The 27,330-nt window shown below is 64.1% G+C and overlaps 1 protein-coding gene across 1 annotated transcript; it reads right to left on the reverse strand.

The window, feature by feature from the left end:
- Positions 1–1,396: 1,396 nt before the first annotated feature.
- Positions 1,397–27,227, reverse strand: ELFN1 (extracellular leucine rich repeat and fibronectin type III domain containing 1). Its single transcript, XM_055561483.1, has 2 exons — positions 27,084–27,227; positions 1,397–4,803 (listed from the first exon to the last, which is right to left on the reverse strand). Exon 2 carries the CDS (start codon positions 4,568–4,570, stop codon positions 2,144–2,146), a length of 2,427 nt encoding a protein of 808 aa, XP_055417458.1. The 5' UTR covers positions 4,571–4,803; positions 27,084–27,227; the 3' UTR covers positions 1,397–2,143.
- Positions 27,228–27,330: the final 103 nt, after the last annotated feature.

Here is a 27,330-nt window from a genome sequence, read left to right on the forward strand (position 1 = left end):
GCAGCAGGGAGATGCCTAGCCCTGTGTCTGACCAGGACGGGCACCCCTCACTGTGTGACCTTGGACAAGGCCCCCCAGCCCTGCCAGCCGGGGGCCGGCCCCCCTCCCTACCCTCCTCCCTGCCCCGGCCACTCTGGGCACAGCCTCGTGGTCTCCAGCCCACTCACATCTCTGGGTTCCTTGAGCTGTCCTCCTGGACCCCATGACAGGGCGAGGAGCTGCCCAGAGCCAGGGACCCCGGGACCCATCTGGTCAAGCAGGGTGGGGCGGCATCCTCAGAGGGGGCTCACTCTGAGGGGCTTGCCGAGGGGGCCGTGAGGAGGCCCCACGGGCAGGACCTCGTGGGGTCACCTGGGTGCAAAGGCCAGGATGGACAGACAAGCCCTGTCCCAGCGCTGGGCCCTGAGCGAGCCACTGACTGCTGCAGGGTCTGCAAGGTGCCCCGAGGGAGACGTGGAGGAGGGGAGCGAGCGTCCTGTCCCGGGGGGGGCGCGAGCAGTGCGGCCGACCGAGACTGCTCCCCACCCCCCGCTCCTTGCCTGGCGTCTCCAAGGCTCCCACCGCCTCCGTGCTCGGGTGTCTGTGTCAGAAAGATTGAGTGGGTCCGCCCTGGACACGGGGGCAGGGCAGGCCCAGGCCCAGACCCCTGCAGGGAAAGGAGGCCGGAAGGCTCAGCGCCCTGCAGGGGGGTCAGCTGTCCCTGGGGGCTCCACCCCCAACATGAACTGAGGATGGGGGGGGTGGGCGCAGGGCCCCCCCCCACGTGGCCAGCTATACACAAGGCTCCCAGACGGCGTCTCGTGCTCCAAGCCTTGCTCTGCTGGGGGCACCTGTGACCTTGGCAGCAGGCAGCCCTGGAGCCAGCCACCTCGATGGACCTGGTGCCAGCTGGAGGTTGGGGTCCAGGCTTCTGCAGAGACTTTGAAGAGTCTGGTGTTCATAAACGCACTCACACCTCTCCCGCCAGATTCGGGGCCACGGCTGGAGGGCTGAGGCAGGTCCTCAGGGCTGCAGGGCCAAGGGGCCAGCTTGGGGGCCCCAGGGGCCTGTGGTATCTGGATCTCGGGGCTCACGCCCTGCAGCTGGGTCTCCAGCGGTTGAAGGGGCCCCAGCCCCCCCCAGCTCACCCTACTCCCACCGAACCCTGCCAGCCACATGCAGGGTCAGGTACATACCTACCCACCCTGTGCCCAGCTCCCTCAACCCTTTCTGCCCCATCCACACCGCCTCTCAAAGCCACTCCCCAGCCCAGGGTTGGCTTCCCCGTCTCCCAAGGGCCTCAACCTGCCCCAAACCCAAGGTCACTCACACCACACATCTTGCCCCAAGTCCCAGAGGAAAAACCACTGCAAACAAGCGTTGGGATTTTTTTCCTTTGCAGAATTATTTTTTTTAGTAGACACAGTCTTTTTTTTTTTCCTTTCTCATTTTACAGCAAACATTGCAAATATAGAAATATTTCTCTATACAATAGGACGACAGTGTATAGTGGGGGCAGGGCTGGAACGCACACTCCCGGCCCCCGCCACCCCCGGCCGTCTGCAGGCACAGCCCTCCCTGCCCCCGAGTCCCGGGACCCTCCCGGAGACCACCTGGCCGCCTGCGTTCGCTCTGGCCCTCTCCGGTGGCGGCGACGAAGAGACGGACTAAACAGAATCCACAGAAAGCCACGGACGGAGGAGTCGTGCGGGGGCCAGGTGGCCACACCCCCCACATAGAGCGTTTTACGTCTTTTAAAGAGAACTTTAAAAAAAAAGAGAGAGAAAGAAGGCAGAGAAGAATCAAAAGATAGTGAAAAAAATCCCCTCCCCCGCCCCCATCCCTAAGACACAGTTTTCGGAAGTCCCTTGTGTGTGTGTGTGTGCGCGTGTGTGTGTGTGTGTGCGCACGCGTGTGTGGACGGGCCCGTCACACCAGCGAGAATGTCTCAGCAGGTGCACGCGCTCAGCCACGCGCCCCTCCCGTTCGGCCTGCTGGTGCCCCCTCCCCACTTTGCCCGCAAAGCCCAGGGCTTCAGCAGTTGCGGTCTGTGTGTGTGCGTGTGCGTGTGTGCGCGCGCGCCGTGAGTCTCTGTGCGTGTGTGCGCGCGCGCCGTGAGTCTCTGGGTTAGCTGCAGTGTCCTCTGGCCCCGCGCGCGGCCCGCTCAGGACTTGTGCTGCGCAGACACGCCCTTCCAGTAGTCCAGGATGTCGTGCAGGTCCTCGTCCTTGGCGAACTGCACCTTCCGCCGCAGCGCGTGGCCTGCCGCCACGCACTCCCCGGCGTCCCGGTGCCGCGGGCGGCTCAGTCTGAAGCGGGCCCAGAGGCTGCGGGAGGCGCGGCAGGTGTACTCGGGGCTGGAGGCGTAGCTCAGGTGGCGGTACTGCGGCGACAGGGGCGCGTAGGCCAGGTCGCGGGGTCGCGGCCGCGTCAGCGGCTCCAGGATGGAGGCCTTGCGGCCGCCCAGGCTCTCAGGGGGCGCGGGCGGCGCGGGGGGCTCCGCAGGGTGGGGCCCGGGGTACGAGTGCCGGTGCTCCCCGTACTGCCGGCCCTTCTCGGGCTCGGCCCGCAGCACAGCGGCCGCGGGTGTCACCGTGAGGATGGCCTCTGCCGCGGGTGAGCCCTTCTCGATGTACTTGGCCTCGTGCAGCGCAGGGGGCTCGGCGCGGTAGGGCCGCGGGCTGCGGGCGGAGCCGCTGGACGAGGAGCTGGCCCGCGGGGCCCCGGGGGCGGCCTCCAGGCTGTGGTGCCGCTGCAGGCCGCAGGCGTCCTGGTAGGCGGGCGCCAGGAAGCCGCGCTTGCCGGCCAGCGGCTCGGCCGTGGACACGGCGCCCGGCTTGCCGCCCTGGAAGGAGGTGGACTCGGCCTTGAGGGCGTCGATGCAGTTGTTGATGATCTGGTTGACCTTGTCCACCTCCTTGGCGATGGTGGAGATCTCAGCCACCGAGCTCTGGCTGTCGGGGCCCGGCCGGCCCTGCTCCCCGTCCCTGCGCTCTGCCTGCTCTGCCGCACGCACCTCCATGTAGCCGCCCTTGCTGCCCTTGGGTGTCCCGCTGCCCTCCGCCAGCTGGTACTGCTCCACCTCCCCGGGGGCGGCGGGCAGGTATGGGATGCGGGTCACCGCCTCGGGGCCCAGCAGCGGGCCCTGGGACAGCGGGGCCAGGCCTGGCGCCTCCAGCTCGGGCCCGTACTTGAGCTCGATGATGGTCTTGTTGAGGCTGCCGGCCACCGCCGCCGCCTGCTTCTGCTTGCCCTCCCGCCGCCGGCGCCGGCGGCGGCAGTAGTAGACGGCACCCAGCGCCACCACCATGCCGAAGAGGCAGCCCAGGACGGCCACGATGTAGCGGGTGGCCGTGGAGGGGCTGGACACGGGGCCCGGCGGGCCGGGCGGCTGCGGCAGGCAGATGGTGAGGCAGCTGTGGTTGTGATGCAGGCCCGAGCTGCTGGACACCACACAGTAGGTGTAGTTGGTGAGCGCGTACAGGTTGGTCAGGTGGATCTCCTCCTGGGCCCGGGTCAGCCTGGACACAGTGGACGACTTGCTGTTGTTGAAGTGCTCCAGCGTGTACATGCGGGTGAACGGGCTGGGCAGCTGCACCATGATGGTGGCCGAGTTCTGCGTCAGCTGCTTGACCTTGATGAGCGGGCGGGCCTCGGCCTGCGGGGCCAGCGTGGGCAGGGCCACCAGCGGCGTGGTGCCGTCGCCGGAGAAGCACTCGTCCTCGGCGCAGGGGGCCTCGCTGGGCTCCGCAGGCGGCGCGGGGGGCGGTGGCGGCGAGCGGCCGGAGGGGGGGCGGCCGGGCGCCGGGCGGGTCTCCACCGCGTACGGGCCGTCCGTGCACACGGACTGCAGCTTGCCCAGGATGCTGCGCTGGCCGTGGCGGCCCTGGCCCAGCAGGAAGTAGCCGGAGTAGAGCGGCGGGGACTCGCACTGCACGCGGTCATGGGCCTGCGTGGCATTGGCGAAGGCCGCCAGCCAGCGCAGGAAGCCCAGCAGCTCGCAGGAGCAGTAGAAGGGGTTGCTGTAGAGCTCGCACACCGAGAGCCGCGCCAGGCCCGCAAAGGTGGCGCTGTGCAGACGCTGGATGCGGTTCATGGACAGGTCCACGTTGACGATGTTGGGGCACTCCCAGAAGGCGCCGGGCGCCACCGCCTCGATGAGGTTGGCCTGCAGGTACAGGTACTCGAGCTTGCCCAGGCCGCGCAGCACACCCTCCGTCAGGTTGCGCAGCCGGTTGTAGCCGAGCTGCAGTACCTGCAGGTTGAACTGGCCCGAGAAGGCACCATCTTCGATGTAGCCGATCTCGTTCTTGGTGAGGTTCAGGTACGTGAGGTTGCCGAAGCGGCTCAGCGCCGCGTACTGCACGCTGCGGATGCGGTTCTCATTGAGCCGCAGGTCCACAATGGTGCTGTTGATCTGCTGCGGGATAGCCTCGTAGGGTGGCTGGTTCTGGCTGCAGATGGCCAGCCACACGAAGCCCTTGTCGCCCTCGATGAGCCAGCAGTCACCGTGCACCAGCCCACCCGCGTGCAGCAGGGCGGCCACCACACACACCCACACCCACGGCGCCTCCCGCCCGCACCCAGCCATCAGGACCCACCCACGGGGGCTGCCCGCTCAGCCTGCCCAGGGCACGGGGTGGGGGCCTGGGCAGCGGGGTGCGCGGGAGGGGAGGACGCCCGCCTGCTTAGGGCCGTCCCAGGCACATGGCCATGCGGCCCACGTGCTGCGAGGGGAGCACCTCCCTCACGGCCGGCCGCCTTGCTCCGTCCGCCCGTGTCCGGCCGGGGCCTCGGCCTGCTTCCCCATCAGTCCAGCCGGTCCTGCGGGAGACGAAAGGGGAGACGGGTCAGCAGGCCTCCCCATGGTCACGGGTCTGGTGCAGGCCTGCACCCAGCCTGTGGGATGTGGAGGCACGTCTGGGGTGTCGGTGATGAGGAAGGGGAGCTGGGGGGCTCAGTGGGCAGTTCTTTCACCAGAGGCAAGCGTCCACCGCCGCCTTGACTCATGGGAATCCAGCGCCGAGCCAGATAGGTGGGCACACCAGGGTCAAGGCTGACATCACTCAGCCAGGGGTGATGGGGGTGACAGGTGCCCCACTGTGCACCCTAGGTGGGGCAGCTCTGAGCCCCACCCCGTGGTCCTGAGCTGGGGTGAAGGGAAGCCCTCCTGAGCTCCTCTCAAGGGAGGTGAGAACGCTGCACTCCAGGTCTGCTTCCTCCAACGAGCTGCGGAACCTGAGGCTGGCACCACCGAGTTGGGTCCCGGCAGTAAGGACTGGGAGGATGGTGCCCCCCGGCTCAGCTGAGGACACTGCTGTGGCCCCGACTCCTCCCCCAACCCCACCCAGCCCTGGGTCTTGGCTGTGAACGAGCACCTTGCTGTCTGCTCCCCCCAAACCCTGAGCTTCTCTAGAGCAGGGACCCCCGATCACACACTCAACCCCCGCCCCACGGAGCCCGCGTGTGTGCGGAGATGTGGCCAGATGGCCGCTGGGTGGGTCCTGCTCCCCAGGACCCCACGGCCATCTGTGGGACTCTCCCCTCTGCCCCTCGTATTTCTCCCGCAGGACGGAAGGATGGGGGTGTGTTTGCTTGTTACTGTTTGGATTTACAGCGGCCTCTGTAACCGCTCTGTGGCCTGGCAGGCAGCCAGCTGACTGTATTTCACTGATATTGACGTTTGCAACTAGTCTGCACTGAGGCGGTTTAAATTAGGAGAAAAAAATAATGATGTGCAATGGATTTCTCCCCCTTCAGAAACTTGATCAAGAACAGCTCTGACCTCACTCCTGCGGAAGAGCCTTTCTGACTTGAAGCAAGGGGAAGGGTCCGCAGGGGCGGGTGGGAGCAGGTCCTGGCTAGCCCAGTGCTGCCGTGCAACCGCCAGGAAAGCTCGGGCCCTCTCTGCCGGACCAGAAACGGAGAGGGGAGGCCTGGGGCTCGCTCGGACCCCTCCCCTTGGGGAGCAGCCCCGGGTCCCCGTGTGGTCGTCTCCTGACATGAAATCTACACCCCCTGGGGCATCCTGGGGCGATCACCGCCACCCGGCACCCCCACACACACACACCTGCCCCATCGTCCCGGTGCTGAGACCGGGGTCGCTCTACTGCCCAGAGTGGGCAAGCAGCTGGGCCTGTGCCCAGGGCTGCAAGCCACTGGGCAGCAGGTGTGGGCGGGAGCACCAGGCGTGTGCGGAGAGCCCAGCTAGGAGGTGCAGCCTGATCATAATCACTTTTAATCTCTTGCTCAAAATAACCCAAAGTCAAGTTAAAGAGGATTACAGGTCTAAAGAACCCTTATCTCAGCGGGTGGGGTGAGGGGCTGCCCAGCCTTTGCCGCCCCCACACCTGGCACAGCTAGGTGTGTGGTGGCCGTGTGTGTGTGTGCACACATGCTGGGACCTGTGTGTGCATGGGCCTGTGTGCCTGGAGGTGGATGCAGCCTCGCCCCAGCACCCGAGGGTGTGCCGGCAGCTGGTATCCAGCCAGGCAGGGCACACCGCCTCCCACCCTGGGTGTGAATCTAGGGACTGGGCTGGCTTGGCGCCTGCAGGTGCTTCTAGGGACCAGCCTCGCCCCGCGGGCACCCCCGCCCTGAGGCCTGTGAGACAAGGAGGCGTGGCTGGGTCCTGCCCACCGACTGGCCTGGCCCAGTGGGCTCCGCTGGGTCAGCCCGCCCTCAGCCCGAGCTCCCCTGCCCCGAGAGCCTGGGCTGAGCAGGAGCCAGGCTGGGCAGATGGCACCTTGGTGAGAGTGTGGGTGTCACAGGGACCCCCCACGGCGTGCAAGAGCTGCCTCTGCCCCCATGACCATGGCCTCGGAGGGCCCCCAGAGGGCTGCATGCCTCACCTCAGGGCAGCGGGCCGTGGGGGTGACGGGGGGAGAGGGCTGCGGTCAAGGTCGCCCATGAGAGGCCGGACAGCAGGTGCCTCATCCCCGGGGGGCCCCTCGGGCACCGTGTGCATCATCACCCTGAACCCCAGGCTGCAGGGCGGGCCGGGACCCCAACCCCAAGGACTGGGGACCTCGGGAAACAGCTGGCCGACGACCTAGGAAGGTTCGGACAGTTCCCCCAAGCCGCCCCCGCCGCCCCTCAGGCTCACAGTCCCCCTTGTTCATCCACATACCCCCCTTACCCACCCCAAGCTGTCCTCCCGCCTGCTCACCCCCTGCCCCGGGCGCCCCACGTCGCCACACGGCGGAGCACGTGCTCCTGGCCCGAGGAGCCAAGACACCTGTCCCTGCCTGCACCCCCGACTCAGGGCCCAGGTGGAGCGGGGGCCTCACCCTGCCCGGCCGGCCCTCGCCCTCTCCGGGGTCCCTGTGTCCCCGCTCCGCCGTACCTGACGTGGGCCCCCGGCCACCCACAGCGCCCACAGATCACGCCGGTGTGGACGGGCCACACATGCACTGCCCGACCAGATGACCCGGTCTTGGGTGGGGCAGGGCACTGGCAACACGACTGGGCGGTGACGGTGTTGGGCATGATTCTAGAACCTTCCTCAGGGAGACAGCAGGACTGAACAGCCTCAGGCCTTACCGCCTACCCTGCCTTCCTCCCCGGGGCTGTCAGCAGTTCCATCCCTTCCCGACTGTCTGGGCAGCATCAGCACCCCCATCCCAGGCTGCCTGCTGCTCCAAGGGGCGACTTCCTGTGCATTCAGGTCTCAGCCCCTGCGGTAGTCTCCCCACCCTGACCCCTTACTGTCCCCACGTGCCCCCGTGGTGGTCCCCCCGCGTCTCTCAGCGTGTCCCTGCAGTGGTCTCTCTCCATGCCCCCGCGGTGGTCCCCCCGTGTCTCTCCGCATGTCCCCGCAGTGGTGTCTCTGCGTGCCCCGACGGTGGTCCCCCCCCCCCGTCTCTCCACGTGCCCCCGCAGTGGTCTGTCCACCCCCAGCAGCCACAGTGTTCTCTCCATGTGCCTGACCCGCTGCCCTCGCTGCCCTGGGCCCCAGACTCAGACACAGCTGCTCCCCTTTAAGCTCAGACTCCTGATGGGGTGCACCCTGCCCCCTGCACTCCTCACGCAGAAACCAATTTCTGTCCTCAGGTCCCCCCATCCAGGCCGCACATGCCCAAGCCCAAGACAGCAGTGCCCATGCGGCTCCCAGCCGTGATCCTCGCTTCCCGCCACGCCCACTGGGTACCGCCCAGGCCCAGCCAGCCCCTTCCCTTGCTGGGATGAAGCCCACTGCCCCACCCACCCTCTACCTGCCAACAGCCCGGGGACCGGGAGAGCCTCATGGGACTGTGCCATCCATACCCCGAAGGACAACCATCCTTCCCTGCAGGGAGCAAGACCCAGGCCCCCCACACAGACCTGCCAGGGCCTGCCCGGCACCCTCTGCCCTCCAGCTGCCCCCGCACGGCCGTTCCGCCCAAGGGCGCGTCCTGCTGCTCATGAGAAGAGACCCCTCCTCTTGGGGCAGGGGGATCGCAGGCCAGCGGCCTCCCCTCTGAACAAGCTCTTTTGTCCATCACCCCCCTCCCTCTCTGCCCATCACGGTCTCCTGACAGGCTCCTTGTCCTCTTGGTTCATTTTCTAGACAAAGGTCCTCTCCCTGCTGGGATGTGAACTCCAGAGGGAAGCGTCCAGTCTGCACCATGACGCCCCAGGCCCCAAGCAGTGCCCAATGCGTGGGAGCCGCCAGGCTGGACAGTGGTGGGCACACCTGCTCCATTTCCTCATCTGAGACAGGGAGGAGTGCCCAGCTCACAAGCACCAGCTGCTTTGGTTTCACAGGGCCAGCGGGAAGTGCGCCTACGCCCAAGGGCCACCCTGGCCTGAGTCCTGGCAGGACCAGGGTGTGTGACGTGCCCGTCCTGTGCCCAGGGTGTGACGTGCCCGTCCTGTGCCCAGGGTGTGACGTGCCCGTCCTGTGCCCAGGGAGATGCAGCCCCCAGGCACGAGTGCTTTCACAGCCATCGGGTCCGCAGGCCACCCGGCGGTCCTGCAGGTGAGGGGACGGCATGGCCACCACGCCGTCCGGGCCCCCGAAAGCCCCTCAGCTGCCGTCTCGACGCCAGCCCTGTCCCCGAGGAGGGGCCCAGCGGGGACGGTGAGCGTGAGCCCAGCATCACATTCGCTCCGTCATGTCAGTGCTAGCCTGGGTCGCTGCTGATGAAGTGAAGAAATACGGTGGTTCCAGGCTTTTAAACTTCTTACGACTGGATTTGCATAATTACGGGCGCCGTGCGGGGACAGAAGCACCTGTTTGTAAACCACAGGGTGTGGATGAGGGCCGGGCTGGCTGAGGAGCCCGCCGACTGAGGGCGGGGACTCGGCGCTTCCAGAGGGCCGCACGGGCTGAGGGCCAGGCGCAGGGAGTCATGTACCCACCGCCTCCTGCCATGCCCATTTCTGCCAACAGATCACATTAACAGCTAACGTTTGCCGGGCTCTGCAGCCTGGCGCTGCCACAGAGTCTGTGAGTCGTGGGGGGCACCTAACAGCAGTGGGGGCCACGAGGCAGATGGCGTGATCTGAACCAGCCAGACCAGCCACGCAGCCTGCCCGCAAGAAAGCGCGGAGCCAGCTGGGACCGCAGGTTCCCAGGCCGGGACCGGCATGCCAGCCATGCTGTGCTCCGGCTCTGTGACCACAGGCTGCTCACCCAACCTCTCTGAGCCTGCTACCTCCTCAAACGTAACAGGGAGGCCAACGTGACCGGAGGCGCCCCACGCGGGGTGCTCTGTACACCCTGGTCTCCCCTGCAGCCACCCGCCTTGCAGACAGGGAGGAACCCTGGGAAGCGCTCCAGCGGGCCAGCCCCTCCCCCGTGAGACCGCGGGGGGCGGTCTCAGCTCAGCGCGCACCCAGAGCCTGCCCTTGCCTGCCCCCTGCCTCCCTGGGTCTCCATGGAGGCTGCCACGGGCTACCACAGCGGGCAGCCTGGCAGCGCTGACATAGCAGGGCTGGAGCCTCAGCCCTGGCCACGGGGTTGGGGCCGGTGAGGCCCAGACCTTGGCTGGTGGCGGCCTCGTCCTCTGGGAGGCATGAGGGAGAGGGATCACCCCTGCCTTCCACCCTCAGGGATGGAGCCGGCAAGGGCCAGGCACAGAGGTGCTGCATGCCTGATCTGCCTGGCGTGCCCTCCTACTTCCTCAGGATCCTGCACATATCGAGTGCCTACTGTATACCAGCCCGCTTCTCCCATCCGGGGAGGCAGGTGTCAGCGTTTGCAGGGCTCTGCAGCCTGGCGCTGCCACAGAGTCTTTGAGTCGTGGGGGAATGGAGGGGAAGCAGGCTCAGGGCAGAAAAGGCGGTGGCACGAGGTCAGACCTCCCAGAGTGAGGGCGGGAGCTTAGCTCGCACCCGCTGCTGTGTTAAGAGTCCCTGGGGGACAGGGTGGGGGGAGGTGCCTGAGCAGCAGGAGGCGGGGGGCTGGAGTCCTGCCCACTCCCCCTCGCCCACTCCAGCACCCCGCAGGCCCTCACTCAAGCTGCTCTGGAGTTAATTAGGGACCCAAACATCTCATGGTCTGTTACGCTTCCACCGGGCATCTTTTTAAATTAAAAAACATGATGTGCGGCATCGTTGGAGGGAGAAATCACTTTGCAATGGTTTCCTGCTCGGCGCTGGCAGGACATAGGTGAGGGTGGCTGGCTGGCCTCCGGGGAGGGGGCTGACGCGAGACCCTCTCCAGGAACACGGGCGTGGCCTGTGCTGTGGACGCACGTCCCCGACACCAGGGGAGGGTGGGGGTGTCTGCCGGGCCCTGTTCCCCTCACAGCCCCAGGGCCTTGGCACCAGGAAGCTGTCTTTGGTCGGACCCGAATCTCTCGTTCTGAGGGCTGGTCAGTCCAAGCCTGGACGCTGAGATCGTCTCTTCTGCTCCTGCTGGTGGACCCTGAACCAGGGGCCCTTCCGATGCCCTGAGCTCTGAGCCCAGCCTGGCAGGAGGCAGGGATGGCACTCAGGCCGTTGGGGAGGGGCCAGGGCCTCCTGCGCTCCCCGTTCACGCGGTCGCGTTCTGCACACGCGGGCCCTGCCTCACCTTGCCGGGCTGCGGTCGTTCATTGGACCATACTTGCTGGCCACAATTAATGGTATGAAAGATTTGGGGCACAGTTTTGGAGCGGAGGTTATAAATGAACAATTAGCCCTCAAATGCTAAATTAGTGTGGGGAATAAACACTGGGCAGAGTCGGTCTAAAAAGTCCGTGCAGCGCCGCAGTCAGGGCACATGTGCAGAGCTCAGGCCGGCCTCGGTGGCCACCACGCACTGACACGGGCCAGGGCCAGGCCCCCACGGTGCTCTCGGCAGCGGGGGGTGTCCATGAGGGAATCGAGAGCTGTTCACGCCACCCGGTGACCCGGGCTGCTCCCGGGGAACAGGCGGCCAGGCATCTGAGGACACGTGTCCCTGCGCCTGCAACCTGCGCCATCGAGTCCCCAAGAGGCCGTGTCCTTCCAGGAGGCTCCCCGCCATCAGCTGCCCTGTACACGCCAAGAAACCCCCCAGACGTGTCAGCCCCGCACTCTGAGGGTCCACCAGCCCCGCTGGGTCTGAGCTTAGAAACCAAACCTGGAAGCTGCCTGGTCTCATCCCACCCGCGGCTGCGGCTTCCGGGGGGCGGGGTGGGGGGGGCGCCGCCCACAGCCAGGCCTGGGCCAAGGCACGTGCTCGTGTGTCACCCCAGACACACTCGTGTTCACGTGCATGCATCACCAGAGACACACGGCACGGCTCTCGCTTGGGCTGCTCCGCCCGTAGGGACCGCAGACCCTCCTGAGACCAGACGCCCGCCCGTCTGAGCATCCCTACATCTGCATCCATCCCTGCAACTTGCCTCCAGCAGGAACGGACGCCTCGGGCACAGAGGAGGGTCAGACCTCACCCAGCCCACCCCACTGCAGGCACAGTTGGGTCGTCAGGACTCTGCCCCCAGCCTGGGGGGGGCCACTGAAGCCTGACCCCTGCCTCAACCTCCGCACCCTTCCTGTGACCTACAAGGCGGTGGCCAACTCGCATTTCTCACACATCTCCAAGATGCTCCCTCCCCGGCCAAGTGTCAGGCTGGGGCTGGGGCCTCCCCTGGGTAATCCCCAAAGCTGCTGGGGCTTCCCCACCGTGACCCCACCCGTCAGATCCCAGGCAGAAAGCCCGTGGCCAGCCGGGCCGGGTCCCTCTGCACGGCGCAGAGCGGGACATGCTCTGAGCCCGTGGCAGCCCCCGCCACCAGAGGACACGCTGCTCGGCCCCCTGGGACGCGTCCTCGTGGGGCCCCTCTTGGGAAGTGAGCTGTTCCGGGCTCACCCTCTGTGGTGGCCTCTGGGGACTCTTCTGTTCCCGATCACACACACACCCCACCCCACCCCTCCCCCGTTTAAATCACTTTCTCCGCTGGTCAGAACGGCCATCGTTAAAGTCCACGATTGACAGGCGGGGGGGAAGGGGCCCCGCCTCCGCAGTGGGTGAGAGTGCGGACAGGGAGCAGTCGCCATGGAGAGCAGTCTGGAGGCTCTTCAAAAGACTAAGCCCAGAACCCGCAGGCAGCCCCGCTCCTGGGCGTGCACGCAGAACACACTGACTCAGGCCTGCACCTCGGTTCCCTGCAGCACTGTTACAACCGGCGAGACGCGGAGCCAGCTGGACGGCCGTCGAAGAGGCGTGGACAGAGACGGGGCGCACGGCCACAACGGGAAGCAGGAGACACGTCCCCTGCAGCAGCACAGGTGGACCTAGAGGCTGCCCTGCCGGAAGGACAGACGCCGCGCGACAGCTCTCACCTGTGGACTCGAGACACGACACAAGCGAACACACTCAGGAACAGACACGCAGCATGCACGGGGGCTTGTGGTGCCGAGGCGGGCGGGGCGGGAGGCACAGGAGGAGCCTGGGGTGAGCGGATGCGAGCTACACCCAGGGCGCCGTGGTCCACGACCTTTGTGGTACGGTGACCGGTTTCGTGGGGGACAGTCTTCCACGGACGGGGCGGGGGTGGTGGCGATGGTTCCGGTGGCAACGCGAGCAGCAGAGGAAGCTTCACGGGCTCGTATGCTCAGCCCCTGCTGTGTGGCCTGTTCCTAACGGGCAGCCCCAGGCCGGGGACCTGATACACAGGACGGACAAACGCAAGGTGCTCCTGTGCAGCACAGGCGAGTCCACACCCTGGGACAGACCACAACGGAAAGCAAGATACAAGTGCACACACATGTGTAAGCGAGGCACTGCTCTATGGCAGAGGCCACACAACACGGCTCGTGTCAGCCAGGCTGCGGCGAAAAATAAATCACTGTCCGTCAGGAGCTTCCACACGCAGGGGCAGAATCCTGTGCACATTCTTCGAGGCGAACCTTGTAGAACCATGTCATCCCGCCCTTCTGAACCACCACCAAGGTGCGGGCGGGGCTGCACGGAACCCACGCGTCAACTCTGGCAGAGCCTCCAGGTCACTACTGCGGTTTCCCCCGGCCTCTCTCAGAAACACTGTACAGAGTTCCTCACAACCATCCTCCTTTCTTCTTGTAAATGTGTTCCTGGGAATTCGTGCAGGCTTGCTTTGTTGCCACTGTGACTGGGGACTGTTGACTTCATCCTGTTACCAACCAGTGGTGCTCGCACGGGAGAAAACTATTGATCCGCGTGCGTCCGCGTCCTGCTCAGCCCAGCACCTCCACCGAGTTCTCACATTATTTTTTCACTTGGTTCTCTTGGGTTTCTAAGCTCTCAAATCACATTGTCTGCAAATAATTTCAGTTCTTTCTCATATCCCATTTAATTCTGTTTCGTGTCTTATTGCTACGTCCAGAATATCTGGACAATGATAAAGGGCACACTGCTGGGTACTTTTTAATAAGTTTCTGAGTTGGAATCAAGACTCTCAATCACCTAGAGTGACGCTGGCTGCTGAACTGAGACGCCGACGCTTCAGTGATGAGAAAGTCTCTCTCTGGCTCTCTTTTTAGCCGTTACTTTAAAACACTGGCGCTGGGTTTTACCACAGGCTTTTGTCATTTATTGCCGTGGCATCGTGACTTATCTGCCCGCACCATGTATCACATTAATGGCCCTCTCCACTATTAAGCCATCTTTGAATTCTTTCGATAAATCCTACATAATCATGGCAGAGTCTCTGCCTAATATTCTGTGGAATTGAGTTTGCCTGTGACTTAGGATTATTGATCTACTATTCATGGGCAAGATCCCTGTGGGGATTCTTTCCTGGGCCATCTTCACACTTTGCGGTCTGGGGCCCTTCTCACTCCCGGCCTCCTGGTTCTGTGAGCTCAGGTCCGCCCTGGAGAGCCATGCAGACAAGTCCCACAGGCCAGTCTGCAAGGTGCACAGCCATCTCATCACGGGAGGCATCACCCCTACCATCTTCTGTGCATTCCGGGTTTACAGGAGTCGGGTCGGCTCAGGGCGGGTGAGCAGCAGGGAGACCTCGGCTGGGAAAGCTCAGGACAGGCGCCTCACTCAGGGGAGTCCTGCCCCGGCCTCCAGGGGCCCAGGGCGGAGCGGGGAGGGCTGCCCAGGGGCCTGGGAGGGAGACCCAGCCCCGCGGTGAGGTCGGGGTCACACCCTAGCAGAGCCCAGAGACACCAGCAAGCGGACGGCACAAGCCCTCTCAGCCACTCCGTGACTGCGGGGAAATCGTGCTTCCCAGGGGAGGCGAGGCTGCGGCCATCACAGCAGATGGTGTTCCCAGACCTCCCCTGGCTGGGAGCTGACCACCCCCGGCCCCAGGGGGTCTCTCTCGGCACCCCTGAGGCAGAGGGCCCGATTCTGCTCTGACAACAGCATGGGTGGAAGGAAGCTGCATCCGTCCCGGGCACGGCCTCCAGCCAGCCCGGCAGGGACGCGTCCAGTCCAGGGAAGAGCCGCCAGCCGACCACAGCGGCTCCCGGCACCACATGCGGAGAAGCTCGGGATCGAGGCGGGTAGCGTCTGGTGTGAGGGTCCGCGGCAGACAGAGCTGCCCCTCTGCCCCTGGCCAACTCTGCCAGCCCCCTAACACAGCAAGCATCCCTATGGCTGAAGGCCAAGATGGGACTGGTCTGGGAGACACTGTTGATCCCTGAGATGCTCGGGCAGGTGCAGGGATCTCCCGTTCCCACCCACGCTTGGTGCCCCGAGGTGAGCCTGTTCCCCCCGACATGGGGCTGGGGGTGGACACAACAGAGGCCAGGGTGCCTGGCACCTGGGTCGGGCTCTGCCTCTCCAGCTCATGGTCCAGAGAAGGACCGGGCAGAGGGGTGCTGCTTCCTGCCGACGGCCAAGCGTGGGGAGGACTGAGCACAGACCCCCCCACCCCACGGACAGGGTGCAGAGAAGGTCCACCCATGGCCCTCTCAAGTCGGGGGAGCTGAGAGTTAGGACGCACTGACATGGCCGGAGCCTCCAGCCAGGAGGACCCAGGGAGGGGGCTGGGGTCAGCAAGCTCAGCGAGCAGGTGAACGGGAACCGCCATCGGGCTATGGAGCCTGGGCAGCTCACGGCTGCCCCGAGAGGCCTGTGGTCACTGCTGGAAGGTCCCAAAAAGGCATAGGGAAGACAGTCCAGTTACCTGGCCTTGAGCGGAGATCCCCTCACCAGAATAAAAGGCCTTGTCCCCATCACCTCCACTACTGCAGGGAGGAAGACCAAGGCTGCACGCCTTGGCCACTGAGGTGGAGGGGACACCCTGGCGGGCAGCCCTGGAGACTCCCCGCTCCGCTGCGGGGATGGACCTCTTCCGCAGTTGCTCGCTCACTCATTCAGGACCTCACAGGCGCAGGACCCGGCCGCGGTCCTCAGGTCAGAGTCTGTGAACAACGCAGGCAACAGGGTTGCAGCCCTGAGCTGCCCTCGGACCCCTTTCTATCACTTGGTGCTGTGTGCGCCCACGCCGAGCCGCATTCACACAGGACCCAGAGGTGGGGGGCAGCTGCCACAACGGGGGGCGCAAATTGGGGCTCCACAACCCCCCAGTGTGTCACAAGGGGCTCATACAGAGCAAGCGAAAGCCTGCAGGAGGATCATCAGCACAGAACGCGGAGGACTTGGCTGCAGATGGAGGCGGGCAGGCTGGGTCCTGGGGGTGACGGCACGCGGCATGAACACGCTCAGGGCCCGACCCGCACACTGAGACGGTGACTTCACGTTTTGCGTATTCTACGCCCCTAGAGTCTCAGGAAGGGAGACGGACGGGGGCAGGGCCGAGAGGGCTGCACGGGGGCTGCAGCCTCGGGGGTGGGGGTGGCGGGGCACCGGAATGCCCTGTGCCCCCTCCAGGGCGCCCCCGGACACGGGAGGGAATTGGGTTACTTTCACGCTGGAGAGGAGCCCTTGCAATCACTCACGATATCATTCTTCATACCTCGGGCGGCGTTAAATATTTCATAATTAGTGAAATATTTATTAGAGATTTCTTAAATATTTGAGACAGCTTAAATATTTTACAACAGATTTTAAAGTGTTTTGAAAAGGAATGGACTGCTGCGCGAGACTGAGCCCCCGTCACCTGAGGAGTGCACGGACTGGTGGGGCCAGTGCGGGCACTCAGGCTGGAGCGGGCGGGCTGGGGCAGCAGTCTCCAGGCCGGGAAACCCCGCGGAGCCACTCGTGAGCTTCAACCACGCAGACCACCGCCCCTGGCCCAGCGCCGGACTCTGGTCCCGACTCGGGAGGGCATGCGAGGGTCCCCTGGGCTCACGGGGCGCTCCCGACTCGGGAGGGCATGCGAGGGTCCCCTGGGCTCACGGGGCGCTCCCGACTCGGGAGGGCATGCGAGGGTCCCCTGGGCTCACGGGGCGCTCCCGACTCGGGAGGGCATGCGAGGGTCCCCTGGGCTCACGGGGCGCTCCCGACTCGGGAGGGCATGCGAGGGTTCCCTGGGCTCACGGGGTGCTCCCGACTCGGGAGGGCATGCGAGGGTCCCCTGGGCTCACGGGGCGCTGTCTGGCCCATGTGTTGTTTCCAGGCCCCAAGGACCAGGCCAGTCTCAAGTCAGGACAGAAGGCGGTTGGCTTCACGGCCACTGAGTCAGGGGTGACGTACCAGCCCTGAGCTTGATCCCTGGAGCTCAGCCGCCGGCGCCTGATGCAAGGGCTCCCCCTCTCCGGCGCAGGGGCTCAGGACCCTGGGGAGGCGAGGCCGCAGGGCCGGCTGGAGCCTGAGCCTCCCCACCACTCATCCGGGGCTGCTGGCGTCACGGGCTTCACGACCCCCAGCAGACGGAGCCACGCTGCTGCCCAAGGACGCAGGGGCAGGCGCCCCCCGGACGCCCGCGTCCGCCCGGGGTCTCTCCGGCCAGGCCCGGCCTCACCAGGCGCTGCGTAAACGTGTGCGGGTTGCACTTGACCACCCGGGTAGGTGCATAGCGCTCCCAGCGGTGGCTCCCGGGAGAGGCCCATCCTCACTTCAGGGCCGATGGCACGGACACCCCAGCCTCTCCCCTCGCCTGGTCGACAGAGCGAAGCCCCTACTAGGCAGCCTGCAGGGAGGCAGGGCGCACGGGTGAACCATCCAGCAAGGTGCCCTCCCAGCCAGCCTGAGGGTTCATTCCGAGAGCCTCCTGGCTCTGGCCTCCACTGAGGCTCAGAGAGGGCAAGGAATTTTCCCCGGGTCGCACAGCAAGGTCACGGCAGAACCGGGAAAAGGGCCTGGCCGTCCTGGCCCTCCCGGGGGCTCCCTGGGCCCCCACCCAGAACGTCTGGCCATGTCACGGCCTCGGGGCCAGGAGTCCAGGCCGAAGTCGAGAGAGGGGTCAGACGTGGAGCTGGCTCCCTTCCGCCTGCACCTCCTGGCCAAATGGGCTGAGCAGAAGGGCTGAGTGCTCGGGCTCTGCAGACGAGCTGCCGCTGGCCAGACAAGGGCCCTGGGCAAGCCGCGGAATCTCTGCGTCACTGCCTCCTTGTCAGGAAGCCAGCAGCTGCCCCCCAGGGCTGGGAAAACCAGTTTCAGTCGCGCTCCTCACGGCTCCCGGCGTCTGGCATCACAAGCCCTGAACGCAGCAGCGCGATGACGGGCCTTGTTCTGAGAAGAGACGGAGGCGCACAAGAGCAGGCGGCCGGGCTGGGAGCCGGACCCGGCGGACGGCGTGGGCTGCCCACCGGACTGTCTGGGCGCGTGGGGTCTGAGTCCAAGCCAAGCGCCAGCATCCAGTCATCCGTCCTTCAGATAATAAGGAAAGGATGCCCCAGTTCACAAAACACACAGAAACCCTGACAGCCGGCTCTGTGAGAGGGAGGTCCAAGTACTGAGAAGGGGAGCGGGCTCGCGGGGGAGGGGACCCAGCTCAGGAAGGGAGAGGCGGTCTCAGGGCCCACGATGCCGGAGCAGGAGGGGCTGCAGGGGTCTCTGGATCCACGCCCGGCACACTGCTGGCCCACGAGGCCAGGCAGAGGGCGGTCTGGTCCCCAGCTGCCCCCGGCGGAGTCCCTGAGCGTGGCTGCCCAGCCCACCCCCGCCTGTGACCTCAGGGCACTCTCTACACCTGAGGCTGGTCTGGGGTTGGGCCAGCTGCCCCTCTCCCGAGGCTGGGCAGGCCTTGAGGGGAGCTGGAGGAATTAAAGTGGGCCCAGGCTGGAGACTTGGGACCCTGGCTGGTGCCCACCTCCTGCTGCCAGTGGAGAGGGTGGGTGGTGGTCCCAGGCCGCAGCCCAGTGAGGGCTTCCTCATGAGGAGAAGTGGGGAGGAGACAGGTGACGTCTCCTGGGACAGCTCCGGGCCAGGGCCAGGGCGGGGGTGCTGCAAAGGAGGAGCCGGGCAGGGCATGGGGTGAGCAGGCCTCTGGGGCGAGGTTGCAGGCGCCGCCTGACCCCGGGGTCTGCTCCACCCCCGTCTCAGTGCTCACCAACACCCCCCCGCCCTGCCCCATTTAAGAAGAGCTCTCTGGGCCCCGCGGTGTCTTCAGTTTTCAGATTGAGGGCAGGGCTCCGAGCTCTGCTCCACTCGGTGTGCGCAGCCACCCGGCCAACTGCGCTCCCCACCCAGGGGCCCCGGTGACTCAGCTCCTGACCCTCAGTGGGGACCATGGCTCCCACCCTGCCCGCCCACCTCACAGACAAATGGCAAGCGAGCCCCCCGCCCCACCATGGGCCAGATGCTGGGCCAACTGGGATGCAGACCGAGGCAGGCAAGACAGAACTCCTACCGGCCTGAGCAAGACGGGACTGTGAGCGCTGCAGGGAGCCCACAGTGGAGGCTCAGTCCACGGTCCAGGCCTCGGCCAGTGGCCTCAGGGGTTGAGGAGACAGTCTGCCCCTGCAGAGCCCTGGGTGGGTGGAAGGGAGAGAGGGGCATGGCCTGTGAGGATGTACAGAGGCCCGGAGGTGGGAAGGGGATGGCATACGGTGAGAGGACCCATCGGGGCAGACCTGCTGAGAGCTGTGATCAGACCAGGGGCACTGGGGAGCCAAGGAACGGTCAGAAGGGAGGAGGCAGGACTGCCCTGGCTGCGGATGGAGGAGGAACTACTGCTGGGAACAGAGGGAGCTGCAGCGGCCACGGAAAGACGGAGGGCGGGGCCCTGGAAACGGAGAGGGAGACGCGGATGAGCCCCAGAAGAAACGCACACCCGCGGGCACAGGGGGGCGCAGACGCTCATAGCAGCGCTGCCCGTGCAGGCCCCGACTGGACGCCACGGGCACAGGGGGCGTGGACGCTCACAGCAGCGCTGCCCGTACAGGCCCCGACTGGACGCCCCCGGTGCCCAGCGATGAGAGAACAGCAACAGGGCAGGCGGGCCCCGAGGAGCCAACAGCGTGATGCGGTCACACACATGGGGCTGAGCAGCGAGCCATTCCCACGAAATCACAAATGCAGAAGGCGAGTGGTTGCCCTCGGGGTGGTGACTGGGAAGGGACGTGAGGCGAGCCTCAGGGAGCAGTGATGCCCTTGATCTGGGTCCTGGGGACACGACTGTGTCTGGTTCATGAAAGTTTATGGAGCTAAACATACTCCTAACACCTGCACTTCTGTGTCACACTCCAATGAGAGACTGGAGCACGAGAGGAAGGGGGGCAGGAGAGGCCAGACGAACCTTGCCTGGTGGCTTACGGGACGACGGGGGACCAGGGGCAGCAAGCGACGGCCACTCAGTGTAGTCGGAGCTGCACCCCGCGCCAACTCTGTGCAGCTGGTCAGGACCCTGGACAGCTCCGGAAGCCCTAAACTCAGAGCTGCAAGCTCCCTGCCTCGGGACACCCCATCCTAGGCAGCACTGAAACCCAGGCTTAGGGAGGCTGATGTGCTGGGGTGGGGGCAGAAATGACGACGTGGCTGAGATCCTGTGTCACTAACCCAGGGCCTGAGGCCTCACTGTCCCTACACAGGAAACAGGTAAGTTGATCTGTCTCTACATAGGGTGACCACACACCCAGGTTTCCCGTTTCCATGTCATTATTCATATTGTCTTTTTACTCTCAGAAGTGTTTCTCGACTAGATGCTACATTATAGAGTCACCCTCTCACTAGGGAGTGCCAGCCTCTGCCACCATATTTAAAATGTGCAAGACCTCCTCTTGCCCTGTAACTTCCAGTAACAGCAAGCTTCCTGCCCAGATCACTGCGGCCCTGGAGTGAATCCGTCACACGCCAGCCCACCCCCCGTTCACCAGCCAGGTCGGCTGAGGGTGCTCCTGCATCCACCTCTCCCCACAGGTCCACAGGAAGACCAAGAGGAATGTGTGACCACGCTCTCTGTGGTCACCAGTTTCTATCTTTCTCTTCCTTTGCTACTGGATCCACGTAAAGACTGAGGTTGCCAGTCTCCCTTGCAGCTACGCATGGCCTAAGGTCTAGCCAGTAGACTGTGAGTGGAGTTGAGGTGCACCACTGCTGAATCACTCCCTTAAAAGGAATGGGCATGCATGCGCCTTGCCCAGTTGGGATGCAGATGTGATGGTGGGAACTGGAGCAGCCACTTTGGTTCCAGACACAGAAGCCACAGGTTATAGAGTTGCCCTACCAGCCCTGGGCCATGGGCCTCTGGGTTGTTCTGTGAACAATAAAACTTCTATCTCATTTGAATTGCTGTATTTTCGAGAACTTTAACAGCTCACTAATACAGATGAGGGCCGTCTCACCCAGGGACAGATTCCCAGTGAGGGTGCTCAACCAGATCTGGAGATGCTTGGGAGGAGGGGGATGGATGAGATGCTCTGGGCCTGGGTGGGGAGGGACGAAGGAGAGGCAGGACCAGACCCCCCCACACACACCCTCTGCCAGCTCGTCCCTGCCACCTTCCACGTCCCCTCTCCAGCCTCCTATGGTCCACCAGGGGCAGGACCTTCAGCCACTCTCCACATGCCTTTCCCAGGGGTGGTCTCTCGGGGGCTGTGGGAGCTGAGCTCAGGCACAGAGAGGACGCATCCCCCGTCCCTCCTGTCCTCTCACCCGCACATCCGTCTGGTAGAGACGCATCTCCTGAGCTCTGGGCCATGTCCCTCCCTATCAAATCCCCACAACGAGGAAACAACTCTGCTCATTTCCCCACTGGCTCCCCTGCCCAGGCTCCCCGGCTCCAAACCCCACTCTTTCTTGACTCCCCTCCTCTCCCATCACCCCCCACAGCTGCCATCGCCCCAGCCTGGGCAGCAGCCTCCCCTCCCTGGACCCTTCCCTCCTGTAGCCCTAACCCTGGGCCCACGGTGGCTGCTGGGGTCCCAGTTCAGCAGGCAGAGTTGGGGAGGGAGGCGCTGAGTCACTGGGGAGGGCGGGCGGGGAACAGGCCCCATATCGGGGCCATATCCGCACAGAGCGGTGTGTGCCCATGTGTACAGAATGTGGACGTCCCCGGGGGCGGGGGGGAGGAAGGGGAGGCACAGGCGGGGAGCCCCTTGGGACCTCCCATTCACTTCAAAGAGCCCCCAGCAGCTTCCAACAGCCCGTCGTATGGATGAAGAGCAGAGAGCTTAAACAACTTGCCCATGACTGCACGTCTGCCCAACACCGGGACCCATATTCAAATCTGGGCCTAGAGTGGGTCCTCAGCACTGATACCAAGGAGAGGGGTCAGAGGCAGAGGTTGGGTCTAAGAGGGAGGGGGCGAGAAGGAGCTCAGGCCGAGGGACCAAGTCTGTGGCAGGGCTGGACACCCGGAGCCCTGGCCTGAAGGAGAAGGGTCCCCGGGGCCAGTTCCGCCTGAGCCCGACCCTCCTCCTGCTGGTTCAGCTCAGAAACCGTGAGGGGCGCTTTCCAGGAGGAAATGAAAGGGTTAGGTAAGGGAGCAGAGTCGTGGCCCCTGGTGGCCCGGCCTGGCCCCCGGCTGGAGGGACACAAAAGCCAAAGGGGGTTTAGGGTTAGGGTTAGGCAGGAGGGGAACAGGGACCCAGGGAGGCTGCGGGGACAGGCAGGGCTGCTCCCCCACCCGGGGCAGCACTGTACAGGCTGACTGGGCCCTTGGACCTGGACACCCCGGCAGGTGGCAAGGGCAGCTTGGGGGAGGGGAAATGGTACTGGGGGGACCATCCTTGAGCTGAGCCCACTGTGAGCAGCAGGAGCAGGCGTGGGTGGAGTGGGGAAGGATGCTCCACGACTCAGCTCGCGAGTGCCACACATGGCCTTGCGAACACCTCAAAGGCAGGGGCTACTGCCTGGAAACCAGTAGGCACCAAGTAAGCTTGCGGCAGGGATGAACCATTTAGTGAGAACCAGTCGGGAGGAAATCGTGGACCACAGCGGGCAAAGAGAATGGGCTCAAGTTGTTGCCCGGCTAACAAGCAACGGACTCGGCCAGCATACTCCTCTCCCTTCACTGCTCCTGCTTTTCCCACCTGAGGTGCAGATATGATGACTGGAGACGCAGCAGCCTTTGGGAGGCCATGCAGACAAATGCTGAGACTGGCTCAAGGGGAAGCTACAAGAAACCCGAGCTGCCGACAGATTCCTTAGACTCCGCCACCCGCACCGCTGCACGCTTCACGTGAGAGGAAATGAGCCCCTTCGTGGGCTCACCCACACAAGTGTCCGGTTTCTGTCTTGTGCAGCCAGGTTCAATCCCTCGCTGACACAGCATAAAATACTGCTGAGTAATTTCATTAGAAAGTTGCTCTCAATTTAATTCCTTTCAGTGCTTCTGATTACATCAAGAGAGAGCCTCAGGTCAGGGCAAGCACGTCTCGAACACCTCTGCACGCGTGCTGTTTTCCCTTTTTAATAAAGCAACAGAAGGCCTTGGGCTCTGAGCCTCCCCTGAGCCCCAGCATCCAACTAGAATTTAATAACATTGTTTCGTTTCCAGTGAATTTATTTTTATGATTATCAATTCTATTTATGGAAAAGGAGGCTTGTTTTCCATTTGTAGTGGTGCCATAAAACTTCCCTTTTAAATAAATATATTTAAGTTTTTAAAAAGTAAATTTACTTAAAAGGAAAAACAGTAAGAATGCAGTCAGCGGGAAGGCGGGGCGGGGGTAGGGGCGGTACATGGGTGGCTGCTACGGAAGGTCTATGGATGGTCCACCCCTGGGCTCTGGGCTGGATGCCTGGGGGGATGCGGGGGTTGAGGCCAGCCCTGGACCCACACTGGAGACTGGTCTCCGTGGTTTGCCCAGCCCAGGCCGGGAGTGGGTGGCTGGACCCCTGGCGCCGGGAATTTCTAAAAGGTGAATTCAGAGCTGTGGGCTAGGTGGTCAAGTGATGAGCTGTGGGCAGGGTTTTGAAGCCATTCCGGTAACCAAGCCACTAACTCAAAGCCTCAGTCCCTTCCAGCCTGTCTGTGTGAGGCCCTGACTTCAAAAGCGGGGCCTCCAGGAGCGGGCGTGACCTTTTGCTAATTAGCTCGGGCTGTTGGCTCCGCAGCCGCCAGCTGATCTCTGGACAGCAGCTCCAACTCCAGCCACTGCCGCCTGTCACCTTCCTGCAGATAAATAACTGCTCCTTGGAGAGGTGCGGGCGTGGGGGGTGGTGGCGGGGGGGCGGGGACTGCCTGGGGGGCTGGGGGAGGGGGCGGGCGTCCTGACAGTTGCTGGATGGCAAGTCACCCCTATGTCACGCAGCTCTGCTGGGGAGAGCATCACCCCCATTTCTCAAGAAAACCAAGGCCTGGAGAGAGGCGGGGTCTTACAGGGGGGCACCGGGCTCCAGCCCTGCCGGCTCCCAGACCTCCCTGCAGCCCAGAGAGGCCCACGGGGGCTCTGTCCTTGGTGCTGAACATGGGGCCGCCGCAGAGCGGGCCCTGCCCCACGGGTCACCTGGGGTCATTAGAACGCTCAGAAGGTCCCTCCTGGACTCTTAGTCACCGCTTCAATAAAAGCAACTTCTAGGGACGAGGCCTTTGGACCAGGAAACGGAGGAGGAAGGAGGCAAGAATAGACTGAGAAAGTTCAAGTCACTAAATGACGAAATGTTCTCTCTGGAAGGGATCTGGGAACAACCGCCCAACCCCCAGCTTCCCGGAGAAGACGAGGGCAGGGCGCAGGCTCCTCTGCCAGGCCCGCAGGGGCCCTGCCATCTGCTTTGCCACCTGCCTTCTCAGGTGGGGCGGAGCTGGGAAACACCCATCTATTCACCCCACAGACACCCATTCAGGCCTGCCTCCTGCCAGGCTCAGTGGACACGCAGCCTGGGGCGAGTGTGAGGGCTCGGGGGCAGGCCCAGACCAACTCGGGTGAGCCCGAACCTGAACAGCCTGCCATGCGCTGGCACAGGCTCTCACGGGGAAGGGAAGAGCTAGCGTTCATGGAACATGATGGACCAGAGACGCTCCTGTTTCATGCTTGGGGTGGCCCAGGGGGCAGGGAGGGGGTCCCCACCTCTGTTTCCTGAGCGCCTGCTGGACGTGGGGCAGCTGACACGTCCCCACTAAGGCTCCCCTTATACGGGAGGATGAGGATATTATCGCCACTTAACAGGTTTAAAAAACGGGAGGTCGTAAGTGAAGTTACGTCAGAAAGAGGACAATTGCTGTATGATCCCATGTATGTGGCATCTAAAATGCGACACAGATGAATTCGTCTGTGACACAGAGACAGACTCAGATCGGAGGACAGACGTGCAGCCAAGGAGGAGTGCGGGCGGGGAAGGGCTGGGGTTCAGGGTCAGCAGATGCAAACCAGCGCGTACAGGATGGACGGGCACCATGGTCCTGCCACACAGCACAGGGAGCTCATTCAATATCCGGTGATGAACCCCGATGGGAAAGAACACACACACACATAATTCAATCATTTTTCTGTACAGCAGAAACTAATACATCGTAAATCAAATATACTTCAATGAATTTGTTTTAAAATGGGACGTCAGAGGTGGTGAGCGACCTTGCCAGAGTTTTACATCCACAACTCAGCAGAGTGGGTTTTGATCGACACCAAGATAGCTCCAGGGACTCAAGGACCCTAGGGAGACAGCACCACTGAGAGCAAAGGCTTGGGGAGAGAAAGGGGCTCGGGGCGAGAACGGGGCTCAGGGCAAGAAAGGGGCTCAGGGCGAGAAAGGGGCTCAGGGCGAGAATGGGGCTCAGGGCGAGAGTGGGGTTCGGGGCAAGAAAGGGCTGAGCCGACGCCGGAGCCTCAGCCAAACCCTGGGGACGGGCACCCCCCCGTGGCAGTGCCAGTGGCCTGGGGTCAGCACCCTGAGTCCACCCAGCCGGGCCCTCAGCGTCCACACTCCACCACCTGCGTGGACAGCGCCACTGCTGTGTGAGTCTCAGTCTGGACGCCCAAAGGGGTCTTAGGCTACTATGTGGTCAGAGCCGACCCCTCCCCAGATGGTCCTGTCTTCCCGACTTCTCAACAAGTCCATGCAGAAGGTTCTTGGAGAGCCCACCACATTTCAGATGGGAACATGAGGCCCACTGAGGGGCGGGTGCTGACCACCGTCACACGGAGCTGGTGGCTGTGACGGTCAGAGCCCCGTCCACCCGCCCGACCTCCTTAACGCTGTCAGCTAAAGCGTCGAGGCCTTGGCCCAGCACTACCTGCGCGTTCTCACGCCGCCCTCCCGCCGGACTGGGGCCAGGGTCTCCACCCACCCCCATGACCAGCTCTGGCCAACAGCAGGCACTTGATGGCCATCTGAAGAATGACGGACGGAGCAGTGGCCAGGGGGCTGAACCCCACGATCCGGGCCCAGCCCGCTGCACCTGCGTGCTGATGCCCACCCAGGCCAGGCCTGCCCAGAGGCCCGCTGCCCCAGTTCCCAGCAGGGGGTCGTCCCCATCCTCCGCGCCCCTCCAGAGCCGCCCCCAGAGGCCTCCGTCTAAAGCCACGGAGAAGCCTGGGGAGTGCGTGATGGAGGAGGAAGCCTCACAAACTCCCCAACGCCTCGTGTCATCTCCAGTGACAGTCAGCAGAGCGTAAGGTCACGGTCACTTGAAATAAACTCAGCTTAGCGAATCCTCTACACGGCAGAAAACGGCGGCGACGGCCCACTACAAACACCCCAAACCTGAAGTCCGCGGTTAGCGGCCAGTGCGCCGCGGCTTACGGACAGCACCCCTGCCGGTTCAGGGGCACAACGGCCCAGCTCCGTCGGCCCAGATGCCCCACGGCACAGGCCCCGGAGCCGAGTCAGAGCTGCGGAGTCAGAGGCCCGGGAAGCGCCCGTGGCCCGAGAAACCAAGACACCACCCAAAGAGGGCGCATCTGCGACTTCTGAGCCGACGGAAGACAGCCTGTCCGGCTGCTTTTCAGCTGGAACGAGGCGCCCAGCAGACATGGCACAGCGGTCACTGAACCCCTGGCCACGGCCGGGCAGCTCCGACCCCCTCACTCACTGGGGTGCTCAGTCCAGCATCCACCGTCAGGATAAAGAGCCTGTCTTTAAGCAGACACGAGGCATGTCTGCACACACCAGCCTCACGGTGGGCACGGCAGTGCACGCTCCAACCCAACGCTGTATCTGTTCCCACAAAGCGGGAGAAGACAAGACCTCCTTTGACCCACAGGGCACTGGTGCCCCGTTGGGGAGGACGTGACAGGCCGGAGCGCCATCCCCTGGTCTCCTAAAGCCCCGAGCGTCTCCCCTCGGGCCCGAGGGGCCCTGAAGCCTTGGCCATCTCCCCTCGGGGCGGGCGTTACCACTGCACGCGAGTCGGACCCTGAAGGCCATCTGCTTCTGTCGGAGAGCAGGTCTCACGGAGGACTGGAGGCCCGCCCACGACCCAGCACCCCTGCCTCCAGGTTGCAGGGCCGCCTCATCCAGATGGCCCACGAGGCGAGGTGGCCCTTACCTTCAGCTCAGGGCCCACCGGTGAGCTGGACTGTCTGTGGAGCCCAGGTGGGTGGATTCCTCCCTGTGAGGGTCGTGGGCATCACCTCCTCATTCCAGGACACACAGACAGATGGGGGTCCAGGCAGGACACAGGGTCTCCGGCAGCTCCTGCTGTGTGGAGACAGAGAGAGCGGAGGTAAGAAGGACGTGGGGACATTTGGAAGACCCTGCCGGCCAGGCACACAGAAGCCTCCACCCTGGGCGTG

Source organism: Bubalus kerabau, chromosome 23, assembly GCF_029407905.1.
Source record: "Bubalus kerabau isolate K-KA32 ecotype Philippines breed swamp buffalo chromosome 23, PCC_UOA_SB_1v2, whole genome shotgun sequence".
Lineage (NCBI taxonomy): Eukaryota > Metazoa > Chordata > Mammalia > Artiodactyla > Bovidae > Bubalus > Bubalus kerabau.